The sequence below is a fragment of the Neolamprologus multifasciatus genome, chromosome 4 (assembly GCF_963576455.1).
Source record: "Neolamprologus multifasciatus chromosome 4, fNeoMul1.2, whole genome shotgun sequence".
Classification (NCBI taxonomy): Eukaryota; Metazoa; Chordata; class Actinopteri; order Cichliformes; family Cichlidae; genus Neolamprologus; species Neolamprologus multifasciatus.
This window is the reverse complement of record NC_140442.1, coordinates 1068646-1095608: the sequence shown is the minus strand read 5'-3', so window position 1 is coordinate 1095608 and position 26963 is coordinate 1068646. Positions and strand designations below refer to the sequence as shown.

Below are 26963 nucleotides of genomic sequence, written 5' to 3'. Positions count from 1 at the left end.
AGGTTGTAATTTGGGGCCAATGTCACAGATTCTGCTAAATATGGGTCAGAGTTCGGTTGTTGGATCAGGGATTCAACTTTTGTAAAAGCAGATCTGGTGGCAGAGAGGCACTAACATCGATGAAAAGGGTTTGAGCTTTCATCTTCAGGCTTTTATTTTGAAGGCTTTGTCAGAAGGTGCTTTTAAGCCTGAGCCAGCTCGATACTGAAGATGGAAAGAGGGAGAGGAGGGCAGCTACTACTACTACACACACACTCTCTCACACACACACTCTCTCTCTCTCCCACACACACACACACACAGACACACACACACACACACACACACACACACACTCTTAAAGCACCCCTCCCTTCCCTTTCACCTCTTGCGGTGGAGCAGACGGAGCTGCTGCACAGACTCTCTGCATCACAAATCCAACAGATCTTAGTGAGAGGAGGCTGAGCGAGCCACAGCATCATTTAAAAGAAGATCTGAGGGTGCTTCGCCGAGCGCAGCGTACTGTCATCTCTCATTTCAGCTCCTATCGCTCACGTCGGGGGATCCGTACCTCCCACTTCTCCTGCAGAGACACGATGAACCTCACCCTGCAGCTTCCCGTGCTGGACTAGGACCAGGTGAGCGTCCCGGGAAAAACCTTTCAGTTTCACAGGTTGGATGTGCAGGACATGTGCGGCTGCCTCCGCCCGGGTGGGTGTGTCGCTGCATCTCACCTCCAGCTGGATTCTTCTCTTTTCTTTGTCTGCCTGTGATGAAGATGAAGGTTTTGGTGCATTCATACAAAGTGTGTGTGTGTGTGTGTGTGTGTGTGTGTGTGTGTGTGTGTGTGTGTGTGTGTGAGTGAGGCATGGACATGTTCATGCATCACTGCGTGTTAATTATGTATAAAATATGGCTGCAGTCGTGCTGCCTCGCAGGATTTCATTCAAGCTTTTTGGGTATTTTCTAGAAAACAGACACCGCCTCATGTCCTCGTCTCCTCGCTGCCTCGTGTCCTCGTCTCCTCGTGTCCTTGCTGCCGTGCCATCCTTGCCTGAGGTGGATCATAGGGCTGGGTATCATCACTGATTTCTAGAATCGATTTGATTCAATTTGATTCGAATTAAATCTGGGAAATTTTGCCTCAGACAGTCAGAAATATTATAATCCAGATCAGTACATTTACATATTTTTGAATCTATAAAAAGAAAGCTGACACTTGTGAGACTTTATCAAAGGTGTGAGCGTCACAGCAGAGGCCTTTGTGTCAAAGTAGCTGAGGATAAACACAGAAACACATGAAGGTTTTTCTGTTCTGGATTTTATAAAAATATTCTGCAGTCGATCAAAAACGAAAGAAAATCATTAATCAGCACATGAACATCACCTCTGAAGTTACAGCGGTTTTATTAGAGACACAGCGTTTTGCATAATTTTAAATTTGTTCAGTGTTGAACGGCAGAAATTAGATTTTCTTTTCAGAAGTAAGTAAAAGGAAAAAACATCAGCCGACAGCCTGGAAACAACTTGTGCGTAACAAGCAAGCGAATAATGAAGAAAACAGATTTTTAGACGGGAAACTGTTGTTGAAGAGAGAGAGAGAGAGAGAGAGAGAGAGAGAGAGAGAGCTGTGCATGAAGTGTGATTTTATCCTGGTGAAAGCAAAACATCAAAAGTCAGAGAGAATTCATGACGATGTTTATGTGAAGCTAGTTTGGATCTTCTTTTGCTGGTTCGGTCAATATTGTTTGGACAGAGATAAACTAACAGCTTCAGAATCAGCACATAAAGGGCGTGAAAACAAAGCTCGACCCGCCGAAACATCAGGATCAGCGAGCTGTCGGCGTTCAGCCCCGACCGTGTCCGTGCCGTCGGTGAGAAAGTCACATCTCACTGATCCTGATGCGTCGGCGGGTCGAGCTTCGTGTTCACGTCTCTGTGCAGAATCCTGTTCCTGCTCTCAGTTACTGTTTTAAATGTTTGGTGGTTGTTGAAACTGAGATTCTGGCGTTTCGGGCAAAATAAATTTATATTAAAAAATCGATTCAGGATTTGAATGAATCGATATCACGTTATCCAAGACAGAATCGATTCTAATCGCTGAATCGATCATCAAAACCCGCCCCTAGCGGATCAGTTTATCCTGCTTTGCTCGAGCTGGAGGTTAAACTCTGAAAATATTTCATTTCCAAAAAACTGAAAGAAACAAGAGCAGATTGTTTACAGTCTGAAGTCGGCCAAAGAATTTCAAATTAAGCTGCCTAAAAAAATGTGAATATTATTTTGAAAGTCTGCCTTTAAAGACTTTTAATGTTTCCGTTTGACTGAGTGAGCTGGTTTTAGTCACGGTGACAGCTTTAACTGAGAGGAGTCACAGTCAGGAGGCGTGACCCGCCCGAAGAGCGAGGAGGTGACAGCAACACGGCCGCTCTGTGACCAGGCCGAGAAACAGGAAGTTGAATTTTGAGTTTAGAAAATAAAACAAAGATTCATCCTTTCAAAAAGGCTTCAAATCTCTTGTGGGGCCGCTGAGTTCGGATCAGTTTGTAGAACCTGAATTTAGCTGAATATGGAGGCTGGATGTGATGTCACTATGATGTCATCTGACCCTCACGCCGGTGCCTTGCCAGCCTTGCCGCAAGGCCGTGGTCAGGGAGGAGTTACTGCCCCGGGTGGAGGTGTTCAGCTATATCGGGGTCTTGTCCACGAGTGAGGGGAGCATGAGACTGACGGATTGGTTCAGCACCTGCAGTGATGCGACCGCTGTACCGATCTGCGGGGTGAAGAGAGCTGAAAGTTCTCCATTTACTGCTCGATCTGTGGGTGGCCTCTCCCTTAGAGAGAGGGTGAGGAGCTCAGGAGCTACTTTGAGTAGAGCTGCTGCTCCCCCATATTGGAAGAAGCCAGTTGAGCTATTCTGGGCAAGTCCTAACAGGACAGACCCTCTATAGTGTCTGTCTCCTGAATCCAAACTGGAAGCTGGTTCACAGAAGAGGGGCCTGAAAACTGAAGGCTCTCCCTCCCATTCTACTTTTAAATACTCTAGGAACAACAAGTAGGCCTGCAGAGCGAGAGCGAAGTGCTCTAATAGGGTGATATGGTACTACAAGGTCATTAAGATAAGATGGGGAACCAGCTCTTGTTCTCGTCCCTGTCAGGACTCTTGCTGCAGTATTTTGGATCAGGGTTCGCCCATGAACATGGTTTAGGCTGGTTTAGGATCATCTCGGAGGACTTGGACGTCAGTGGCATGGAAGTTGGGATTGGGGCTTTGGGTTTTACACTGGTCTTTACTCATCTGGCTTTGGAGCATCTCAGTGAACTTCCCACAGCTCTTGTGTGGATTACTCCTGAAACTCCCGCACAATCCCAGACTGATGCATCTGTTTGAGGGCTCTGCGTTCTTCTTGTAGTTGAAGTTGAGTCTTTCTCATGGTGCCTGCGTTGGAGAAGTGAACATCGTTAACCTTTGCACATGACTACAGACAGCTTTAACCGAAATAAAGAAGACAAAGTCAGCATATGAAGAATTTTCTTCTGTACAGGTTCAGAGTCCACTTCTGGTTGGAGTGCCTCTGCAGCTCCTCTACATCCATCAGGTCAGCCAGGCTGGATCAGGGCCGAAGAGGCAAACTCTCATGAGGTGGAAGATGTTCCTGTTCAAAGAAAAGCTCGTACAGACAGGCAGAGAGAAACTGGACCCCAACTCTAACCTAGAGGGTTTATGACTGGGGCGGGACCAAACTCTGATCCACCGTAAAACAGATCAGATTGGGGCTGATCTGAATCTGGATCCAGGCTGTTCTAGTGAGAAAAAACAAACTAAACCTGAAAGGAAAAAGATTTTAGTTACTAAAGTTCAACAAAATGAAAATCTAGACTTCTGGAAACAACCTGACCTTCAGGGTCACGGGGCGCTGGAGGATGTAATCACATTAAGAAGACGAATCTAAGTGAACGGTGAGATGACTCACAGCTCTGAAATCTCCATCCAGCCTCCAAACATCATTTTTTCATGCTATAAAATTTGGATTCATTTTGTGTCTGTGGTGCAAAAACAGCTGATCCGAGTTGGAGATCCACGTTTGTCAAACGCTGAGAGGCTTCATCCTGTTACAGCCTCGTCTCTCAGACTCATGTTGTCCTGTAGCTGATTAGTGCCACAGCCTCGCAGCTGCAGCCCAACAAGCTCCGAGTCTGTGCAGGACGCAGCCTTACCAGGATTTCATTAAAGGCTTCTATCATGTCATCATGACTGGCTCAGCAGCATGAAAGAAACATCTGCAGAGCCCCGAGTCATTACGCCGCCGCAGAGCTAACAACACCAGACTAATGGCTGCGATGGTCGTGTCTTCCTGCTGCCGCTCCCTCCGGAGTGCCCGCCGCAGCTCGCAGCGCTAATCCTGCCGCTCGCTGACAGGACGAAGGCAGCAGCAGGTTAATTAATGTTAAGGACTCTTCATTAAAGACCTTGTGACCTCCTCCAGCCAATGAGATCAAAAGGGGAAATCTGATCTTTGACACAACAGTAAAATCTCAGTGTACCGCTGTAATCAGCAAAATTAATGATTAATAAATCATTCAAATTCATTGATTTTGTTTGATTTAGTCACAGAAATCTAGAGAACTACAGACTCTAATCTTTTTATTATGATGATGAAATATCCTCATTTTTATGGGAAGTTTTTTTTCCTTTTTTTCTGGAAACATAGTTTTTGATGTTTCACTGTGAAGCTTAAAAGTTTGTTCATACGTCTGACAGACTCGGTCCCAAACAGCAGCCGCTGAAGCTCGCGGGTCTAACAAATAATTCAAACCGGCGTCCTGAGCAGAAGCTCTTTAATTATGTAGGACACCCCTGTGTCTCCATGTTCAGGAAAATTCAGGTTGTTAAAATAAAAATTTGAAGTCTTTGCAGCAGATAAAAAAACCGTCCTGTGCTTATTCTGCAGATATTTCCTCGAAGCCTCTGATGTGGGTCGCATAGAGCTCTCTGTCACATTTTCTAAACGATTCTTATTTCTAACTGCAGTCAGCTGATGATTACATGTGCTGCTGTCGAGCTGGTTCTGAAGTAAAAGCTCCATCCAAGGTTATCTGCTGCAGAGCGCGTCAGATTTATATGATGATCAAAGGTTTTGTGTGAAAACTGGAAACAGTTTCCGTCTTGAATAAACATTTACAAAATGGTCTAAATAAATGTTTTAGCATAAAAGTCATAAGAACATAATTAGGGATGCACCGATACCGATACTGTAAAATGTGTGTGTACTCATACTCGTAAAAGTTAACCGATACCATGAACCGATACTAACTTATTTCATTAATCAGAGGGTGGCTTGTCATTTCTGTTGTAGTTTTTTAGATTGGCCACTAGGGGGACATCCCGCGCTAAACAGGCACAGGGTTAGGCGAGTGAGACTGGCGGCTCCAGTTGAAAAAAGAGAAACTGGAGGCTGCTGTAGCTAGGCTAAACAAAATGTCAGCAGTGTGGAACAGCCAACTTTAACTCAGGTTTTGGAAAAGCGATGAAAAATGTCAAGAGAAAATCCACGGGCAGTTAAAATAACAGAGGCTCTGACTCATTTTATCGCTCTGGATGACCAGCCAATGCCGGTCGTGGAAAACATAGGATTGCACCGTCTTCTCAGCATACTCGAGCTGCGATATGAAATTGGACACTCTGCAATAATTTAAAAGTTTATTTGATTCCAAACAGAAGTGTTTATTTATTATTCTGAAAGCTCGAGACAGTGCCAATAGTTCAGTGATATTTTGTAAAATTACAATGTGGAGACTCTACAATAATTTAACAGAAGTGCTTATTTTTCACTTGAAATTTTTTTTGTGGTCATTTTTATTACGATTTTATTTTTTATCGGCAGGGAATAAAATAAAACCTGTCTTCCAATTAATTGCATTTGTGTGTGTGTGTGTGTGTGGTAGAAGTATTGGTTTTTGTACTCAGTATCGGCAAGTACTCAGATCCAAGTATCGGTATCGTATCGGTTTGAAAAAATTGGTATCGTTGCATCCCTAACATAAATTTATAATAAAATGAGAACATGCAGTTCCTCTAACATCCAGCAGAGGCAGCAGTGAGTCAGTCCCCAGAGAAGCAAACATGTTTACATCCTGATGCACAAACTGTTTGATCTCTGTGGATCATCTATAACTTGTTTAACTCACATTAAGGCTTGAAGTTAGCATTATTAGGGGTGTGGCCTCTTTGACTGACAGGTGGATGTAGCTGTAGGTGTGGACCGTGTTTGTGCTGTTGGAGCCTTTTTAATTCTGTCATGTGACCAATAATATGGCCGCTGTGAGGTCACTGTAGTAACAGACCCTCTGAGCTCCACTTTTAGTGGAGCAGTAAAATTTGATGATGGCTGAGTAGCAGTGCTGAGTTCATCTTTCTCCATCACATTTCATTTTAAAGGATTGATGGGTTTTAATACACAGATCCAGGATGAAAGTTAAATCTTAAAGTTAAAGAAGTTTTCTGGTAACCTGAAGCTCCTGAGGTCACCAACAAAAGAACAAAGTGCTCGCCTCGCTGAGTGATGAAGAAGGGGAGGAAGGAGGTGAACACCCTCTCGTCCTCTGAACGCTGAGCACGTCAGCGACTCGGGAGGATCGGAGGTGTTTTGCAGATGTATCCTGTGATCTGCATCGAATGACACTGATGCTGCTAAACGGTCGCACTGCATCAGGGAGCACGTGCAGCTTCGTGCTGTAATAACACACTCTGCTTCAGTCAGCGAAGCAGCGCTGCAGCGCCGGGTCCTCGGGGAGGGGGACAAGCGATCGATGCAGTCCTGGCAGTCTTTACAACGGCGAGCGTGTAGGCGCTGCGACAGAGCCCCTGCTCTTTAGGAAGCAGCTCGTCCTCCAGGCATCGCTCGGATCGATGAGCCTGTCTGATTGATCCGATAAGATTACTGCTGATCACAGTGAGGAGCACAGGGTAGCACTGAACCGAGAGCAAACGCAGCACAAGTTTGAAAAAGTCCGATAAATGATGCTTCAGCTTCTCTCTCTTTACACAATAAACTTTGTTTTATGGTCAGCACAACTAAAAATGTCTGAAATATCAGCACACTCAGCGAATCTGCAGTGTTTCCAGTGTTAATAAAGCCTGTTCTATCTTATGTTCTCTTAGAAACAGGAAGTATTGTTTGGAAGTACATTTAAAGATGTGTCTGAATCTAAACTGTCTCGTTTGATTGACGGTGAACTGCTCGTCTCAGAAAGTGCCGACAGCACGAGCTCATGCTGTCTGCATCCACCGTGTGGAGCTTGTTGGAGGCTTCCCTCTTTGGTTTCCAGGCTCCTGTTTTTCTGTTTAAGGATAAAGATGGTGGAGGACGTCTGCATGTTGCACAGGCTGCACCTCCAACATGTTACCCAGCCGTGACCTCCTGTTCGTGGGAGCTGCACATGTGAAACAGAAACAGTGGTTACTGGACGTAACTGCAGTTCTATGAGTGTGTCTAAACTAGGGATGCACCGATACCACTTTTTTGGAAACGAGTACGAGTACTTGCATTTCAGTACTCACCGATACTGAGTACTTAAAAACATGATTTAAATTTACAGGTAACAGCTTTAGTCCTATAATTTAACAAAAAACAAACAAACAAGGGACTAGTTTGGAATTAAGAACATTTATTTAAAATGAAAAGCATGTTGTATGCAACATATTACAGAATAAATAATTATAAAAAACAAAATTTAATTTTAAATTTGTTCGTCTGTTTCTCTGTTTGAAGTCTCACTAGCACAGTCACAGCTGGGATGACATCAGAGGCTAGTGCGTCGTAGCTGCTCACTTTTTTAGTTAGTTCCTCAAAGGGGGCGAGGATGGCAACAGTCGTCTCCATAAGAGCCCGTTGGTGAGCGGTGAGATAGTCAGGGAGTTCGTGCTCGGACACGCCCAGCACTCGCTTTTGCTCAATGAGGGACTGGAGCATGTAATACGTGCTGTTCCAGCGCGTCTGTACGTCCTGCTGCAGTCTCTTTATTGGCTGGTTGAGCTGTCCCTGAATGTCCTCGAGGCGGGAGTAGGCTAAGGCGGAGTGTTTAAAATGCCCAACTATTTTCCGTCCCCCTGCTGTAGCATCAGCTATGCTCCTCTGTGCTAATAAGCGTGGGTAAATAAGCGTGGGTAAACTCTTTGTACTCGTTGTTGTGTTGGGATTTTGGTGCTTGATTAAATTACTTGTGTTAAATGCGCTACCTTTAGAGCCTCTGGACAATTTCGCTGAGCACAATTTGCAGTCCGCCTTTGTTTTCACGTCTTCGTTCACTTTGAAATAGTTCCACACGGCTGACTTGTCTCGCCTCGCCTTCTCCCCGCTCTGAGCTGCAGTCGGGGCCTGGGGGCGGGCACTCGGGGCCTGTGATTAACCCCTTACATGCCGCTCAAACATAGACAGGTCTCAGACTGTGGTATCGGTCTTCGGTATCGGGGGACTTTTAACGAGTACGAGTACTTTAGAAAATGTGGTATCGAGGCCGATACCCGATACCGGTATCGTTATCAGTGCATCCCTAGTCTAAACGTTGACCCAGCTGGGACAGTTTCTCTTCTTTGTTCTAAAAGCAGAGGAGCGATGTGGACGCTGCGCTGCGTTCTCATTTTGCATTCTGCAGTGGCCACCAGGTGGCGATACCTTTGCTTACAGCGTGAGTTCTGGTCCTGTAGACGTCTACGGGGAGATCGGCCCTCTGCTGTAACACTTTCCTAGTTAGTTTATGGGCTCGGTCACTGATCTCAGGTCCTTTTTAGTAAATTTGATAATTCAGAGTTTCAGAAAGGAGGATTGTTGAGGATAAGCTCCTTAGGTAACGTCTTATCAATCGCGTCATGTCGCATCCACATGCTGTCATCTCAGAGCTCTGAGCTAGCGCCCATCACCTGACGCAGATCTGAGGATGTCACAGCTGGTTCAGTTTAAATCCAAGGATGTAAAAACAGATAAAGCTGTTGTGACTGAAGGCTGTAATTACTCCTCCGCCTGCTCGTACTCGACAGCCTAATGATCCCTTCCATAACTTCTCAGTCTCTGATAAATTACATGATTGTTACTGTGCTCTTTGTTCACCGACGCATGAATCCGAGCTCCTGACGGCGCTCTCTCCTCCTACACGAAGGCCCGCGAGCTACAAACCTCAGCAGCAAGAAAGTGTTGAGTCACCGTTATTAAACAGGAAGCTGATCAACCCACACAGAAGCTGCAGATCTGCTTTATAAATATTTCTCTCCTTTTTCTCGACCTTTGGAGAGACAAAATTATTCTGAGCTCTGTGACGCGCCGCTGTCATCATTTCAGCTTTTAACTTTGGTGCTGTTAGATAAGCTGTCAGAGAAATGTCTGAATATTTCATGAATAACTCCGCCGCCCGTCCATTTGGAGGAATCTCAACTTTTATTAAGAACAAGGAGCTCGGGATGAAGGAACATCACAGCTCAGAGGCTCCGCCTACAAAGGAACGTCTCAATAAATAATCCAAATAAGATGAAAAGTTTAGAAGTCATGTGTTTTCATTTTATTCTAAATTTATTTATTTATTGCTTGATAAAATTAATCAAATTGACTTTTGAATGAATAGATTTGGAGAGAAGGATTATTTATGCAAGCACGAGCTGCTGAAATTAAAATAGTAGATAAACAAATTTAAGGTTAAAGATTGATTTTAATTTACTTTATAAAATATGGCATAAATGTGATCCATGTCAATATTGTTGTTATTTCACTGGCAATGAAGCTTTTTTCACACTCTCACATTAATGTGTTCATTTTTATGAAAAGTAAGTAATAATCAGTAAAATGGTGAATAAAGTGGTTTCTACGTGTGGAGCCTCAGGACTCGGCTTGGTTTCCTTTAATATCTCTGACGCCAGCAGTTCTTTCATTATAGTTTTAATATCATGTCTCTGCTGCATCTCCCGACTCGTTCTCAGGACGCTGCAATTTAATAAAACTGAACTTATGAGAGGAAAGAACCTGAAAGCATGCACGGATATATGAAGGATTATTGCTTTTCTTACAATGGATTAATGAGCTAAATTATCCATTTAAATTAGTTTATTAATCTCCGCTTTTTATAACACTTAAACATTGAAACCAAAAAGAACAACATGATTTAAAAACTACAAAATCAAATTTAGTTTCTTAAAAGAAAATTCATCAAATAAACTAAAACTGCTTTCAGTTTGAACAAAGTGCCCAACGACTGCAGTTCCTCTAATGGCCACTTGAGGCTTCATCCAGAAGAAGTGAGTATATCTGGACCAGCGTCAGGAACGCCGACTTCCATAAGTCTGGAAGAAGCAGCAGGTCGTGGCCAATAAAGATGATGCTATCAGGAGTCGGGATGTCCAGAGCCGATCACGTGGTTTCAGACTGATCGGAATCTGACTCGTTATTTGCGAACACATCTGTAGTTATGCGCTGGCACCAATTTAGACCTCTTGACTCTCTTGACAGATACAGCAACGCGTGCGGCATGACATCACTTTGTTGCACAGACGCCTGCCGGCAAATCAGAACACGGAAGCAGCTTGAAGCGGAAAGCGCGAGTATGTCTGTGGTCTGCAGGTATTATAAAGTTGATGACAACAACTAGAGGTGGGAATCACCAAACATCCCACGATACGATATTATTGCAATTTTTAAAAATATTTTGTGATATTCAGATTCTGTACATAAAGGTAAACTTTATCAATCATCATTTTCTCTAATATCAAAGTCTCACACTCAGTCTTTCTCTCATTTCAGTTTGATTGTTGACAAACTGAACGGTTTGTATTACAGTCTAGTCCAACTTAACTGAATCAACCATCTGGTACAATTATAGCTATTCTGAACTATGCAGTTTATGAAAACTATGCAGCCCCTTCAGCAACTGAAGAATTTGAAAGTCAATTAAAACAAAATATAATTTTACATTAAATAAAAAAGTTTTAAACTTAATTAAAATAAAACATGTCTTAAATTAAAATAAGTAAACTGTCATGTTTATTGCTGCCATAAAAACAAGTTAAACACATTTGGACAGTGAAGGAATGTCAGGATTCTTGCTCAGAAAAAGCATCAACATGCTCTGAAGTCAGAGCACAAAAACCTTTTTGTAACAAAGTATCGATTTCTGCTGTCCCTGTATCGATACATTATTAGCAAACAAAATATCACCATGCTACACAGTATCCATTTTTCCCCCCACCCTAACAACAACACTGCCATAGCAAACTGTGAGATATGTAAACTTGAAAAGTGACCCACTTCGGTACTGGAAAGAACATGCTAACCAGTTTTCCTCTATGGCTGCAACCCAGTATCTCAGTGCCCCCTGCAGCTCTGTGGACAGTGAGAGACTTTTTAGTGCTGTTGCAAACGTCCTTGATGAGAACAGAAACAAAGTAGACATTTCCTTCTGTGAGACTTACTGTGATGACAGTAAGAGTTAGGAGTGCAGTCCCTAAAAGCACATTACTGGCTTTGCAAACACTGTGGCACCTTTATTGTTTTATTTGTTTACATGCATGCCGGATATTTTAAGTTGAGGTGCTAATTGTTGTTATATCAGACTTTTTTTATATTTACTGTTGCACTAAAATCCATAAGTGAATAATTTATGTTATTTATTACTTGATTGTTCAAGTTACCTCACAAAAGTGTTTTGTTTGTTAACGGAGTTGTTGAATGTTAAAATAAGGTGAATTAAATAAAAAATGAGGAACATCCAGGATCTGTTTCTCTTCTTTATTCTTTAGAAGTATCGGATCAGGACTTGGTATCGGTGGATACTCAAAATCAAATTACAAATGAATCAAAACACCTGATCGGGACATCCCTAATCAGGAGGCTGCTGCTACAAATACTCTGCTGCTGCTCGCTTCACGCCCCAGATCAAAATGGAGGATGACGTAAAGCAACTTGTGGTATTGTGATGTTGCAAATACTCACACAAAGATATTTTAGTGCAGCAGAAACCTGTAAAACCTGTAAAACCTCGTCTGTATCTGCAGAGTCGTACATTATATCAGAAGTACTGCTGTCAGCGTTAATCTCGTTAAAATGACGTTAACGCCATAACCGCGTGCAAACAGCAAATCTCCGTTAGTGAGTTAGTGCGGCTCGCCCAGTGCGTGGGGCTGCACGGCGTCAATGCGTTAGCGCGGTTAGCTCGTTAACACGTTAGTGCCGTGCAGCCTCTCGCAAATTGGTGCTTGCTCCACCCACCTCTCTACTTCTGCTTTCAGAACAACGAGGTGGGGACATCGGCCTCTACGCTTTAGGATTTCTGACTATTTGGAGGTATTTTCTTGGTTGAGGCAACGCTGCCACCACCAGGTCAAAGTTGAAATTACAACACAGAGCTTTATAATTTCAGTGCCCGTGTCTCACTGTTACACTCGAGGTGTCTTTAATGTCTCATTTACTGGTAATCACAGCAGACCTGCAGATTCAGTTTCACTTTCACTCATTATGGTAATTCTGTTCACTACACGGTTAGGGTAAGGAAAGGGTTGTGCTTTCAGGTAAACTATAGCTCCTCACAACAGTAACCCTACACATCCAAGAACATGGAGTCAAAACAGGGCCATCCGAATGTCTTCAGCAAAACTGCAAAGATTAATATCGTTGGAGTAAGAGTGGCAAATCATTTAATGCTGTATTCAGTTAAAATAATAAAATAAAATACAAATCTTAGGTTGATGTTTTGATAACTGGAATCAGATAAACAAAGCATTGCTGCACCAAGCACTGAACCTCTAAAGCTCCTCCGGGTGGATGTCCCACAGGAGGGTGGAGCCATGTTGCATGGCGCCTGGTGCCCAACCTCTCCTACTTGCCTGGATCCAGGGTGGGGTCTTGGTAACCTGGGTGAGTTGGCATGGTCCATTGTTTGTCTCTTCACAGGGGTCTTTAGAGTCACACTCCAGCTCATCACTCAGGACTCTTGGAGGGGTTACATGGGCACTCAAACTGCTCAATGTCCCCCAGAAAAGCTGGAGGTGGCTGCACCTGAAAACCAGATATGGATATAGATAAACATGAACTCTGAGCAGTGTTGGCTGTTACACAGTAATGCTGACATGACTTTGAGGGTTGCTTTATATAAATGCAGACATGATTAGGACCTGCAACAAAGGAACTCTGGCTCTTAATCAAAGTATGGATGCTGCAACCTTTGGATCATCTGGACGCTCCGTGTTGCCATCGATTGCATTCTTAAATCAAGCAATGCTTCACCATGCAAAGTAGATTCTACAAGGACCTTGAACACAGTGGTTGTGTTTTTCTGTTTGCAAAGCTTTTCCTCCACGAGTCTGATCTGCCACATTCTGTTTTTATATGCAGCTGGCGGTTTAGCCAAATTAATCAGCCAATCAATAATCAGAATGATGACTAATGACTTTCATAGCAGCAACATAACTGACGGCATCTCTGTAATTCTTTTCAGAACAAGCCCTGCCTTCAGATTTCCTCAACAGTTAGCTTCGGCAGTCCGATGACCACCAGCCCCAGCGCCACCCATCAGCCCGGTAATATGGAGGAACCCCAGCAGCCAGACCAGCCAATCACCACGCAGCAGGATGGAGAAGCTGCCCAAACTGCTGTGACTTCTCAACCAACCAGCTCTGACCAACAGGCCCCACCCTCAACGACAGATGGTCCCGAGGCCCAGCAGACAGAGGACGGGAAGGGGATGGACCACCTGACAGTAATCAGCGAAAACACAGAGACCAGTAAATACAGCCCTAAAAGTCCGCTATGATAAGTTTTCTTTAGCTTCACAATGCAGATACAGCCGTGAGTTCAGCAGATCTTTACTTGGGTTAGTGACCAAAAGTGAAGCATTGAAGATACAATTGGAGGAAACAAGCTTCCTCATCAAAGATGTTGATTTAGTGGTTGACCTGTGTTCCCAGAATAAGAATAAATGAAAACAGGTTTGACTTTATTTACATATATCACATATCAGTGATAGTTGAAGATCCAGGATTTACTAGAGACATAATATAACGACAGTTAAAAACTGATCAATTTCATTTTGAAAATAAATTTGACTAAACGTTCTCCCTTGCTGTGTCCAAATTCATAGGAGGATCCGGCCCACATAGACCGCGAAGGCCGTATCCTTCGGAGGATCCGGCGGTCTATGTGGGCCGGATCCTCCAAAGACCGAGAAGGCTGGAAGTGTGAGGCTGTGGAGTTTAATAAACTCGGCCGTCTGCTCCTTGCTGTCTAAAATATAACAGGACACTGGAGTAAACTCTCGACCGTCTCACACTTCTGTATAATCAGTTTTCTGTTTGACGTTTATTCAGCTGTGTGAAAACTGTAACTTTAATCTCAGCCGACCCGATTTACACACAAACAAAAAAAACACTGAAAAAAGCCCAACAATAACAGTTTTAAGTTATCTAAGTGACTTATATATCACGTTTAACCTGAGTAGCCAAAGACCACGGGGGGTTTGAAAATCATGTGCGGGGAGTCCAGTGTTCTCGCCGGCTCTAGTGAGCCTCGACCTCCCGGTCAGCTTCGAGCTGGTGGGTAACAGACGAAAACGTCAGAGCACTTTTGCAAATATGTGATGTCTTGATAAACTGAGCAGATATTTGAGGTTTACACAGCTACATTCTCGCCTGAAAATATGTTAAAAGTTTATTTTGTGACCCAGAAAGATGAGTAAGAGTAATTTTAAAACTAAGTAGCTGCCGCCATTGTTGGAAACTGGAATTGGCTGGGCCGCGCTATGAATTCTGGGATAGGTTGGGCCACGAAGGATACACCCCACCCATTCTTCAAATTCAGGGAAAAGGAGGACGCATTTGGAGGAGTCTTCAAATTTGGACTGCCTTCGTCGCGTCACTGTGACGTAATTGGCCTACAAATGCAGCCTCAGGAGGATGAAGCCCATGAATTTGGGTTCACAGTCCAAAGGCAAGGCAAGTTTATTTATATAGCACAATTCAACAACAAGGTGATTCAAAGAGCTTTACACATTAAAAAACAAAAACAAATAAAAAGCATGGTTTAAAATTGGAAAAAAAAGAAAAAGAAAAGGAACAGTAGATAAAATCAGTAGTTAAAATGTAAGTTTTGAAATTTAAGCTTAAAAGTAAAACAGTGCAGATTTGGTGCTTTATTCAAATGCAGCTGAGAACAGGTGAGTCTTCAACCTGGATTTAAATAAACTGTTTCAGCTGATCTGAGGCTTTCTGGGAGTTTGTTCCAGATATAAGGAGCATAAAAGCTGAATGCAGCTTCTCCGTGTCTGGTTCCGACTCTGGGAACTGATAAAAGACCGGATCCAGATGAGCTGAGGGATATGGAAGGTTCATACTGGGTCAGGAGGTCACTGATGTATTTTGGTCCTAAACCATTCAGAGCTTCATAGACCAGCATCAGAAGGGGTCCCAAGATCGAACCTTGGGGAACTCCACATGTGAAACTTGTCTGCTCAGATGTGAAGTTACCTGTTGATACAAAGTATTTCCTGTTTTCTAAGTATGTTTTGAACCAGTTTAGTACAGTTCCTGAAAGACCTGCCCAGTTCTCCAGTTGTTTGAGTAATATGTTGTGGTCGACTGTATCAAATGCTGCACTGAGATCCAGTAAAACTAAGACTGACATTTTTCCACTGTCTGTATTCAGACATGTGTCATTAAACACTTTGGTCAGAGCGGTTTCAGTGCTGTGGTTCTGTCTAAAACCTGACTGGAAGGCATCATAGCAGTTATTCTGTTTAAGAAGTAATTGAGCTGTTGAGAAACTGCTTTTTCAATGATCTTACTTAAAAATGGGAGATTTGAGATCGGCCTGTAGTTCTTCATTTGTATCTTGTCAAGATTGTCCTTTTTCAGTACAGGTTTTATTACAGCAGTTTTTAGTGGTTCTGGAAACACACCTGATAATAAAGAAAAGCTGACGATCTGTAACAGGTCTGACTCTAAAGTCTTTGAGACCTTTTTGAAAAAACTTGTTGGCAGGACATCTAAACAGCAAGAGGAGGAGTTCAGCTGAGCTAAGATGTCCTCCAGGTCTTTGCTGTTAATCGGGTGAAACTGTTTCATGGTGTTTAAACTGTTTTTCGGTGGACACAGTACATATTCTGGATCTGCTGTTGATGTAATTGCTTGTCTAATCTTTTGGATTTTGTCTGTGAAGAATTTGGCAAAGTCATTGCAGGCCATGGTCGAAGTTCAGCTGCCACTGACACAGGAGGGTTTGTTAGCCTGTCAACTGTAGAAAATAAGACCTGAGCATTATGACTGTTTTTGGTGATGATGTCAGAGAAGTAGGACCTCCTTGCACTCCTCAGTTGTAAATTATAATTGTGAAGTTTCTCTTTATAGATGTCATAATGAACCTGGAGGTTTGTTTTTCTCCATCTGCAGCTTTCCTACACTCTCTTTTTTCATTTTTCACTAGTGTGGAGTTTCTCCATGGAGACTTTTTCCTTCCAGAGATAACCTTCACCTTAATGGGAGCAATAGTGTCCATTACATTTAACATGTTAGCATTGAAGCTATTGACGAGCTCATTGACTGAACCTCTGGACAGGTCAGGTGTTAATGGGAAGACCTGGTTAAATATCTCACTACTGTGTTCAGTTATACACCGTTTTGTGATCACTGCTGTTGATATATTTGTGTGGGCTGAGATTTTACTTTCAAAGCAAACACAGTAATGATCAGACAGGCCCACATCAGACACAGTAACCTTTGAAATGCTCAGGCCCTTGGAGATTAGTAGGTCAAGAGTGTGTCCTCTATTATGTGTGGCCTCTGTTACATGCTGAGTGTTACTCAGGTCTTTAGTCCCTTTGTCCTGAGGGTTGTCCACATGGATGTTAAAATCCCCAACAATAATTACACAGTCAAAATCAACACAGATCATTAAAAAAGTCTGTGCAGTATTTGGGAGGCCTGTAAACATTAAGAAACACAACTTTGGATGGGCCTTCAGCTGTAAAGCCACATATTCAAAAGACTGAAAACTTCCAGGAGATAGCTGCTTACATTGAAATGATTCATTAAATAAGACAGCAACCCCTCCTCCTCTCCTGCTCACCCTGGCCTCACTGATAAAACTGTAGGAGGGGTCGTCTCGATGAGAACAGCTCCACTGTTACTTTGGTCCAACCAAGTTTCAGTTAGAAACATAAAATCACTGCAATCTTCTGCAGGAGGCTGTGGTAGTCATCTGTGGAGAGGGAAGACATCTTGTTGCTAGTTAGCCTAGCGGTTAGCACCTTTCCAGGCTATTGAGGCTGTTCGGTGCCCAGACGCTGTAATCAGGCTTCAGCTGTGTGTAGGCCACAGACACACGGAGCGCTGAGGATAAGGTAACTATAAAAATTCTGGCCATGGTGGAAAATGGCCTACTGTCCTGACTGTCAGCAGGATTACGGCCCGGTCCAGTCGCAGCGGGGCATCGCTTTAGGTCGGGAAAGAAAATATTGAAAGGTATTTTTGGCAGATCGTTGTTTTAATCACAATCATTTCCTGTGAGAATATCCAAAAACAACATGCTAGTTCCTCTCATGGAGCTTCCTGACTTCCCTGACATCTATTTTTAGGTGTTTTATTTTTATTAACACAGTGACGCTGTTCAGCACCTACTAGGTTTCCTCTTGAGCAACATACTGTCAGGGAAGCTCAACACAGCCAACTAAAGCTAAACCCCCGGCAGAGATGATGGTTGCTCATCAGTTGTTTTTCAGTTCCTTCTGACAGCTTTTTGTTTTCTAGGTAATGGCGTCGCGCCTCTCATGGCTGACTCGTCACCCATAGCGCCCTCTGTGTCGCCCAAGCTGCATGCAAAGCCAGCCGGCCATGCTAATGGCCGGCCCCGCTTGGGCAGCCGGTCCGGCTCGCTAGCGATGGGCTCCCCCAGGCCCTCGCTCACCCGCCAGCCCAGCGCCATCACAGAGGCCGCTGTGGATGGGTCCAAGCCGAGGGACTACCTGATCCTCGCCATCTTATCCTGCTTCTGCCCAATGTGGCCCATCAACATCGTGGCCCTCACCTTCTCTGTGATGGTACGACTTCTTAGTATCATTTAAACCTCTCAGTTAACAGCAGCTCAGACAAATTTATAAGTCACAACCAAAAACATTTTGATCTTTAAGGACAGCAGAGCTGACAACTCCAAAAACAAAAGAATCTATTTTACATGTTAGTAACCAAGACAAAAGAGCTAAAATGGGTTTTTCCCAGAAGAACTCGGGCTGTAGAAAGAACCAGCGAAAGATAAATGAGGAATATATTTTAGCTGAGAGCCTGGAAAGTTCTTTGGTGATGTCCCACAATAGAAATATGGAGCTGCAGGCAGAAAAACATTTATATAACATATAAATTGTCAGTATCGAGTCGTCTGCTGTCCAATCTGGTGATTTTCTTCTTCTTTTTATCTGTAACTGTTGTCTTGTTGTCCCAACCCAATCATATCATTACTTTACGATGTTGAGTGACAGTTTATTGCTTGTTTTCTTTGCTCTCTGCTTCCCTTCAGTCCCGAAACAGTCTGCAGCAAGGCAACGTTGACGGTGCTCGCCGTTTGGGCCGTAACGCCATGGTGCTGGCTGTTGTCTCCATTTTAGGAGGGATCGTCATCATCACAGCGGCCATCGTCCTGAACTGGGGATGTAAGTCTCACGATTCAGTCATTTTCTCCGCAAAAGCGCCCTAAAGTTGACTCTACAAGCTTTTCTCGAATGTTCAGGATCATTAAAAATGTAAAACCAGCTTAAATCTGTGTGAATTTAATCTTTATCTCTCTCCAGTGATATTAAAATCTTGATTCAAACCAACCGGCACGGCGAGACTGACTTCATGACAACATCGAACCCGACACGACACCATTTCCTCCCGTTCCTGAAGCACTATCGTTGTCGAGCGCCTGCACCAGATGTAAAACGAATAAAAACCCGTTTCTGTTCTTCGCTGTTGTTTCTTGCTGCACGACAAGCATGGTCTGCCTGACGCTCTACCTCTGACACGACCGACAAACCCAATCCTGACGCCTGACACCTGATCTGGAGAAAACGATGGATCACCAGATGCTCATTTCATTCTGTGGTAGCAGCTTATCTCCTCCTCAGACGCCACAATTACAAGAGGAGATGGACATCCTGGGAAAGGGGATTATTCAGATTCCTAATGGTCCGTAATGGTGTGAACTGGGGGACCTGGTTTGTTGCGTTTGATGCCAAAAATTTAGAAACGCAGCTGAACTGAAACGGGGAGAAGCTGCTGCAGTGACAGTTGAACTCAAACTGAGGATGAACTCTAAAAGTCTTTGAACTGTGACGGCAGATCTTTGTTTCAGCACAGAGATGGACTTCCTCTGTTTCACTGTCTTTGTGAAAAAACCGGAGGCATGATTCTGATGTTTACTCTGCATATTCATGATAAATGTCCCCCGGAGCTGCTAAACATTCATCATGTTCCATCCGAGGTTATCAGAGACCGTGAACTGACCACAGACTGCAGGCTGTTAGCCGTGCTCGTCTCACTGTAAGCCAGTCCCTTAGTAATTAATGAATTATTCTCCCTGACCACAGCCTTTGGCTCTAAGTGGACATAAAGTGGTGGAAAGTTTCACAGTATTCCTGATGTTCTCCAGGACTTCTATTCATTTGGGTGGTTGAGGTTACTTTTGGACTCCCCCTGAGTGCTCACAGAGATGGATCAATTCTTCTTTTCTCTCCGGCCTTTCAGTGTCAGTCTTTTACTTTAGTCTCGCATTCACAGCTGCTGCCCGCTTCCCTTTCTGTTAAGTGTTTTACTGCAGATACAAGAAGAACTTCCTCAACAACTTCCTGTATGAAGTTCTGTCTCAGTCTTCACTCAATAGCCTAAAATCATAATTCTGAAACATCTTTGTTTGCCAGTGTGACCCTCGTGTTGGTAACGACCTTGGAAGGAGTTTGTTCATAGTTTTAGGAAGTGTTGGATCAGGTACTCACCTCTTTGCTGTGACAGTGGATGAACATGGTTCTTATAGCTGCACAAGAACTGCGACAGCCGTGATCTTTGAATGGTGCGAGGTTATAAGCTAGGCTTGTTTAGCATATGTCTGGATTGCAGTGCTAACCTTAAACTTGGGTAGTTCGACCTGGTGGCTGTTAACCCTCTGAGCTTTTAAATCTAACGCTATCAGAATATGTAATATTCTTTTAAATTATTCTCTTTTAAACTATTCTCCTGGCAGGAGACGATAACATTTCAAAACTATTTACATTTCTTCTCAAAAAGTCCTTTTGGCTTTTCTGAAAAACACGGAGTTAGGGGTAGTGATGTGCGATACCACTGATTTCCTTTCCAATCCGATACCGAGTAATGTTCAGGGTGGTATCGACGATACTGATCCGATACTTTGTACAAAAACTTATTTTATTTATTGTATCTCAAATTATAGCGTCATAATGATTACAGGACATCAGATTACTTGTTCTTATCACTTAATAATGCAGAGTTCATCATATAGAAATAGAAAAACCTGAAGTTATTTGAACACGTTGCCTGCAGCACTAAAGGACTCGTGAGAGACGTCTGTCTCGCCCTGGCAGCACCTGTCCCTGTCCTCCTCTTCAGAGACTCAACATACGCTCGTCATATTCTGTGATATGATTTACTCTGAGGTGTTTGACAAGGTTAGTGATGTTGCCACAACCATACATGCCAACCCTCACGAGTTTTCCAGGAGAATCCCGGAGCCACCATTCTCCCGAATTTCTCCCGATTTTCCACCCGACAAACAAAACCAACAAAATTGAAAAACCATATTGCAGAATTCATAGCGCGGCCCAACCAGTTCCAGTTTCCAACAATGGCAGCAGCGACTTAGTTTTAATATTAAGCAGCCTCTGAATTTGGACACCCCCGCTGTTTCTGGCCGGCAAATAATAACGGTGACATTTGACGTATTTTATCCGATAAATAAACCCTGTAAAATGTATTTATCCCCCCCCCTCAAACCCCCCCACCCAACAGCCCTTTTGAATTGTCTCCCTAATTCTGAGGTCTCAAGGTTGGCATGTATGGCCACAACACCTCACTTTTTTTGCCACATGTATCGCAAACCACGTCTCAGCTGTTTGTGGAGGTAAAATACGTTCGCACATGACTCCGATTACGCTCAGCCATTGTTGTGAGTGCGCTCGCCAGCGGCTGTGAGACATTTATACAGCGTATTTCGCACATGACTATGAAAGGCAGAAGAGGAAGTAGTTCCTCTGAATGTAGACAATCCGAATGTTATAGTTTCTTTCCACTGTGTTCCTGTTAACTACAAATTTACTCTAAATTACTAAAATATCGATATTTTCATGTGAGAATCGATTCTAAAACATAAATGATCGGTATCGGAGGAATCGATATTTCAGGATCGATCCGCACATCACTAGTTAGGGTTAAACTGGAGGTTCACTTTGTCTGGTTATTGGATAAAACTGCAACATTAGCAACAAGCAATTTTTTTCTTGCAACCCATTTAAGCTCAGCGCTGCAGGTGGGATTGGTTCTAGCCAAGGCTCACGTGCTAAACTGTTACATTAGTGATAACATGAAGACGTTTTATATTTCATATCTTTAGAATTTAGATTTTTGCGAGGCGTGAGGTTTTGGTTTTTCCAAATGACGTGAATGTTAAGAGGTGAAGCCCCGGCTTTACTGACCTTTATGGGAAGCAAATGTGATTTTGACTGATCTATACCTTCCATCAGCGGGCTCGTTACCGTTCCTGTTTGCAGTGCAAATGCAAAAAAAGAGAAACGCTCCGGAGGACATGTGGTTCTCATGGGAACTCCTGAGTACTTAGAGTCTCCTGAATGGTTTAACCCTCTGGGGTCCAGGGTATAATTGGCCGTTTTTGACTACTATTGATTTTACCTCTGTATTTCACCTTTAAAAACTGTTTATCTTGCCTTCTTTGGTATCATTATTCACCACAAACTCTGAAATTGGAGTTATTTTTTCATTTTGACATGCTATATTAGCACAATTGATCTAAACTCAGACAAAAAAATTAAATTTAAGTCATATTTTTTACTGTAAAACCCACAAACATGTTTAACGAATCATTTTCATAACTTCAATTGCAAATAGAAATTGTACATTTCTAAAAATTATGCACAAGTTTTGCAAACAACAAAGTTATTTGGTACTATTAACCTAAAAATGCAGCCAAGGCCTCAGGCGTTTTTTATATAACCATTAAATCTATTTACAGAACAATCAGCTGTGCTGCATCAAATAAGAAGGTACACGTTATTAGTGCCAGTCCAAAAAACTAGTTTCTGTCCACTATGCCCGCTTTCTCTCGCGAGCGTCACTCCTCAAACCCCCCTCTCCCTAAACAACCAAATGCCACATGTTGCCATATCATCCTTTGTTTGGTTGACATGGCACAATTTAACACCAATAGGGGAGGGATGTTTTTTCTTTTTCCACTCGCTGTAAACACCACGGTTTTGTTCAGAAAAACACATTGCATGCATTTATGATCATAACTCTGGTTTTACGTGGCCTATCCACACAATTTAAAAACTGGTATATAGTTTGAAGTCTTTCTTACAAGCCTTTCATTTTCCAAGTTAAACTATGCTAATGCTAATGCTAATGCCCAAATCTGGTTAGTGTGCAGCTGTGAAACAGCTTTGGCATTATCAATCCATCCAACATTTACAGATGTTTGTGATGGAGTTTACAGTTTACAGTTGATGATTCTTCGAATCCACTGCACACAAAGCCAGGAGGGACTGTCTGCAGCCAGACACTGTTTAGGAAACCTGAAATCATGATTTTTATTGCTGTTGAAATGCGATTCTGGGCCACACACTCATTTTTAGTTGTCAGGTGTAGTGTGGTTATGACATGACCCCATTTAGAACACTCTGGCTGTTTAACTGCTCGAGTTTTACACAGAAAACCTCTCAAAATGTTCATTTTGTCCTCGTCCAGTCGCCGTTCTCTCAGCCGAGCCTCAGCGTGACGCTGTGCCAAATACCAGAGAGTGGTACACATTTCCTCTCAGTGTGGAAATGTGTGCTAACAGAAATTTTGGGGGTTCTTTGAGGATATAAGCTGTTGTTGTGGAACTAAATCAGCCCTTCATCTCCTATAACCTGTGCATGCTTGGAGTATTTATTACTGAATGCTTTTATACAGACTGTAGCCTCAGTTAGCAGGTGAGCTAACTGAGTAGCACTATGTAAATAAACATTATGGGATGTTAATTGGAAGGTAACCGATCAGCCGGTCTAGGTTTGTCACTGGGATGTGACTGCAGTCACCTCGGTGCCAAAAACGCACTGCAGGTCTTTAAGGAGATCAGGTGACACGTTTGGACTGAGAGCCAATCAGAGTGTACAGGTAAGGTCAGGTGAGGTCAGGCTCAGAGGTGGGGGAGGAAAGGAGGGTCTTGTAGTGCTGCATTCATGTCATATTTCACAAATGTTATTAGTCGCATCATCGACTGTGTCACTGCAGAGGTGGTCGTTTAAGGATTAGATGTTTGTCGACAGCGTCACAACATTTGTTAAATGTAGAATTTTATTCAGCGCTGTTTCATCGTCTGTATTTTCACACAATCAGAAACGTGTCGTAAACCAACACAAGTACTTCCAGTATGACATGAATGCAGCACGAGGTCCCGTCCGTCCCATTCACACCTTCACTCCGCCCACTCTGTATGTAGCATGCCTGTTTACTAATCACATTATGCAAAAAATAAATTGTAAACTAAAAAGGAAAAAAAGGCCTGGCACGTTATCAGTACGAATGCTAGCTTTGCTGATTCCTGCTGTGGTGGTGTACTCTTACACGGTTTCATACGGACTTTGCTTGCGCTACCTCTCAAAGCTGCCTACCATGTTTTATTAACCGCACATCACACGGTGTCACCGATTTCTAAGTGACTGTTAAATCTTTGTGCTTCTGTTCCTGTGAGTTTCACTGCAGCCGTTGTAATTACGATATCTACATGCAGGGTTTTGATTGTGAACATGTTTCCACAAATCTATAAGTTTCTTCATTTGTCCAGCAGCACAACTCGTGTAAATAGAAAAATCTCTACAACATACATTTAAACAGGAAACTGTGTTATAAGAATCAAGCTGTCTTACACTGAGAAATGAAAAGCTCTGAGGAAGATTTTGGTAACCAGCATTTATCATCGTTAAAGAAACAATTAGTAAAATAGTCTTGTTTTCTAATTTGGAAAAAATATTTTTAAGAAGATGCCATACTAGCTGTTTTAGGTTTTAAATCTTTCTTATGCCTCCTCCGGCTAAAACCCACTGTCTTCTGATTGGCCAGATTCTGGAAGCCTGCTGAGGGTCAGCAGCAAGCTACACTCGCCTTACTTTGGGGTGTTTTTTGGCTGTGCCCAGCACGATGTCATAATCCAATAAATGTAAAAGTTTTCAGGTAATATTTGATGACACGAATGACCCCAAAGTTCAAACCCTGAAAACAATCCAGTAAAAGATGATCTCAGAACATCTGAAACGTGCCTTAAATTCTGCGCTTTTAGTTGCAATCCCATGATATCGTAACATAAATAAATTTAAATAAAAGTCAACACAATGTTGAAAACATCCTTAAGCATATGTTTGACTTGTTTTTGGAAAACTTGGCCATGATTAATATGAACTTCTAATTCCTTAACATTATAAATTTACAGAAAATGAGTCCGCAGTGAGTAGCTAGGTTCTTCAGTCGGGAAGCTAACATTTTATTTGACAATGCAAAGTGTGGGAGGCTGGCATGCTAGCTAACAAATCTAGATACTAAAGAATGCTTGAAAATATATAAATTTGCTTTTCATTTAGAAAATTTGCGATTTGTTTGAAATTTACTTAAATAAATGTTTCTAAAATATTTTTGGATTTGCTTAGCTTAGCACAAAAGCTTTGCATGCTTTATATGAAACCACAATGATGTTTAATATGATCATGTGACTCTGTGACACTATATACTGACAGAAAATAACTCTTGCTATGAACAGACAGAGAATTGTTCTTCAGTGGGGGTTTTAGGCACAATGTTTAATTAAATACAAGGAAGCGAACATTCTAGCTACATTGCTAACATTGCTATTTAGCTAACATTGCTAGCTAAATAGTTAATCCTGACACGAAACTATAATGTGTGAAAATATTTAAATCTCACTGCTTCGTGGTGACGGTGTCTGGTTCTTCATAGAGAAATGATCTGAATTGTTTTAAATAAAATGATGCAGAATATGATTAGCTTAGCACAAAATCTAAAAATCAGTAGCAGCGGTTAGCTAGAAATCTACTTTCCAACAAGAAAAAAAATAAAATTTGCATGTTTACCACTTAAATTTTATTAGTGCTAATTTTTTTAAACAATCTTATTCAAAGCAAATAAAATCACATTTAATACGGTTATGCTAATTTTGAACCAGTACCAGTGTGGCTGTACTGTATGTTCTGTTATGTTTAGCTAATTATTTATGTGTCATAACTTACTCTTCAATGGTTATGAAATTAGGTTACATTTTACATTTTTTCCAAAATACCTAAAAGACTTTTGTCATTTAAATACTGAAAAGTTTCTCAAGAGCTTCTCATTTTGAACACACGCCTGTACAGATAGAAGCTGCAGTTAGTGACGGTTCATTTGATGCCTACTTTAACTCTTTATGTTTCACCAGTTTTAATTTTCCTTTCTTTTGTAAATGCTCTTTGAACACCTGACAACCTGATCTTTGTATTTTTATATTTCCAGTCTCATCCTCTGAATCTCTTTTGTATTTACATGGTAATCTACTGTTTGTATCGCTCAGTATGACCTGCTTCCTGCTTTTTCTTTTTAAGACAAAGGAGAAACTGCAAGGCGGGGGATGGTGTAAGCATGAGTATACCAACTTCATTATGTCCTCTTATTATTGATTGCTGTGTCCTGACACCGAACTCTCGTTGTGCCTGTGCATGCCTTAAATTGATTGCTTTATGGAGCATAATGAATGAGTATGGTTGTACACAAAACATTTATCAAAGACACCGTTGATCTTGACTTCTGATGTTGAATATTTGATCATGTTTGAAGGCAATAAAGCCCATGTTAAATACGACCTCCTCGACGTCTGCAGGCTCATGAATCTGCCGAGAGCAGCGGCACAGAAACACTTTTGCTGGCGGCGTGAACCAAAATAAAAATCCAGCTCGCCGGCTCTCTCGCTACACGCCGGTCGTCTCTGGGGACTGAATGTTGTTATCGCTCGCTGGGTCGTAAAGTTTGATACGGGAAGCTCATTGAAAGTGTGACTCGCTCTCTGAGTAACCACGGCTTGCCAGTGCACGCCATCATTTCTGTTGACGTCAATGCGAGACCTTCGTAGGCTGGAGCACATTTACATCTACCACACATGTTTTTGTCTGTGCAGAATTCAAGTATCAAACTTTACAAACTTTCATGTGAGTCCAACATGATATTGAGTCCTGAATCACCCGAGTCAGTAAAACTTTATGCCAATATAATGTGATGGCGGATATAATCTGTGTGTCTCCATGTTTACATTTGAGGATGTTTTTTAAATAATAATTTCGTCTTAAATCAAAATGCAGCCATGTTAACATCACAATCAAACAACCAACATGAAAAGAGACGCATGCTTTGTGTCTGAGGAGATATACAGGTAGGCTGAGCTGCCTGTGCAAGCAGAGCGAGACCCAGCTCCTCTAGTCCAAGCGATGAGAATCTTGAATCCATTATCTATGAGACGGGAACAATCAAAGAAGTAAGTAAGGCTCTTGTGAGATGGAGCACAGACGCAGAGATAAGTCAAGATGACGAAGACTGTCGCTCAGAACTGCAACCCGGAGAAAAAGTCTGCAGAAACTGAGGGGAAGGCTCCAAGTGTCCGTCCTCCTGGTACTCCGGGGAAGCCTGTGTAGCTGCAGCTGGCATTGCAAATGCAATAGTTGATAAC

General features: G+C 42.5%; 1 protein-coding gene across 1 annotated transcript; it reads left to right on the top strand.

Moving 5' to 3' along the window:
* Positions 1–80: 80 nt before the first annotated feature.
* LOC146519381 (proline-rich transmembrane protein 2) lies at positions 81–26105 on the top strand. The gene is made up of 5 exons (XM_085156585.1): positions 81–617; positions 13453–13738; positions 17753–18042; positions 18516–18648; positions 18787–26105. The coding sequence occupies exons 2-5, from the start codon at positions 13501–13503 to the stop codon at positions 18801–18803; spliced, it is 678 nt and encodes a 225-aa protein (XP_085012711.1). The 5' UTR covers positions 81–617; positions 13453–13500; the 3' UTR covers positions 18804–26105.
* Positions 26106–26963: the final 858 nt, after the last annotated feature.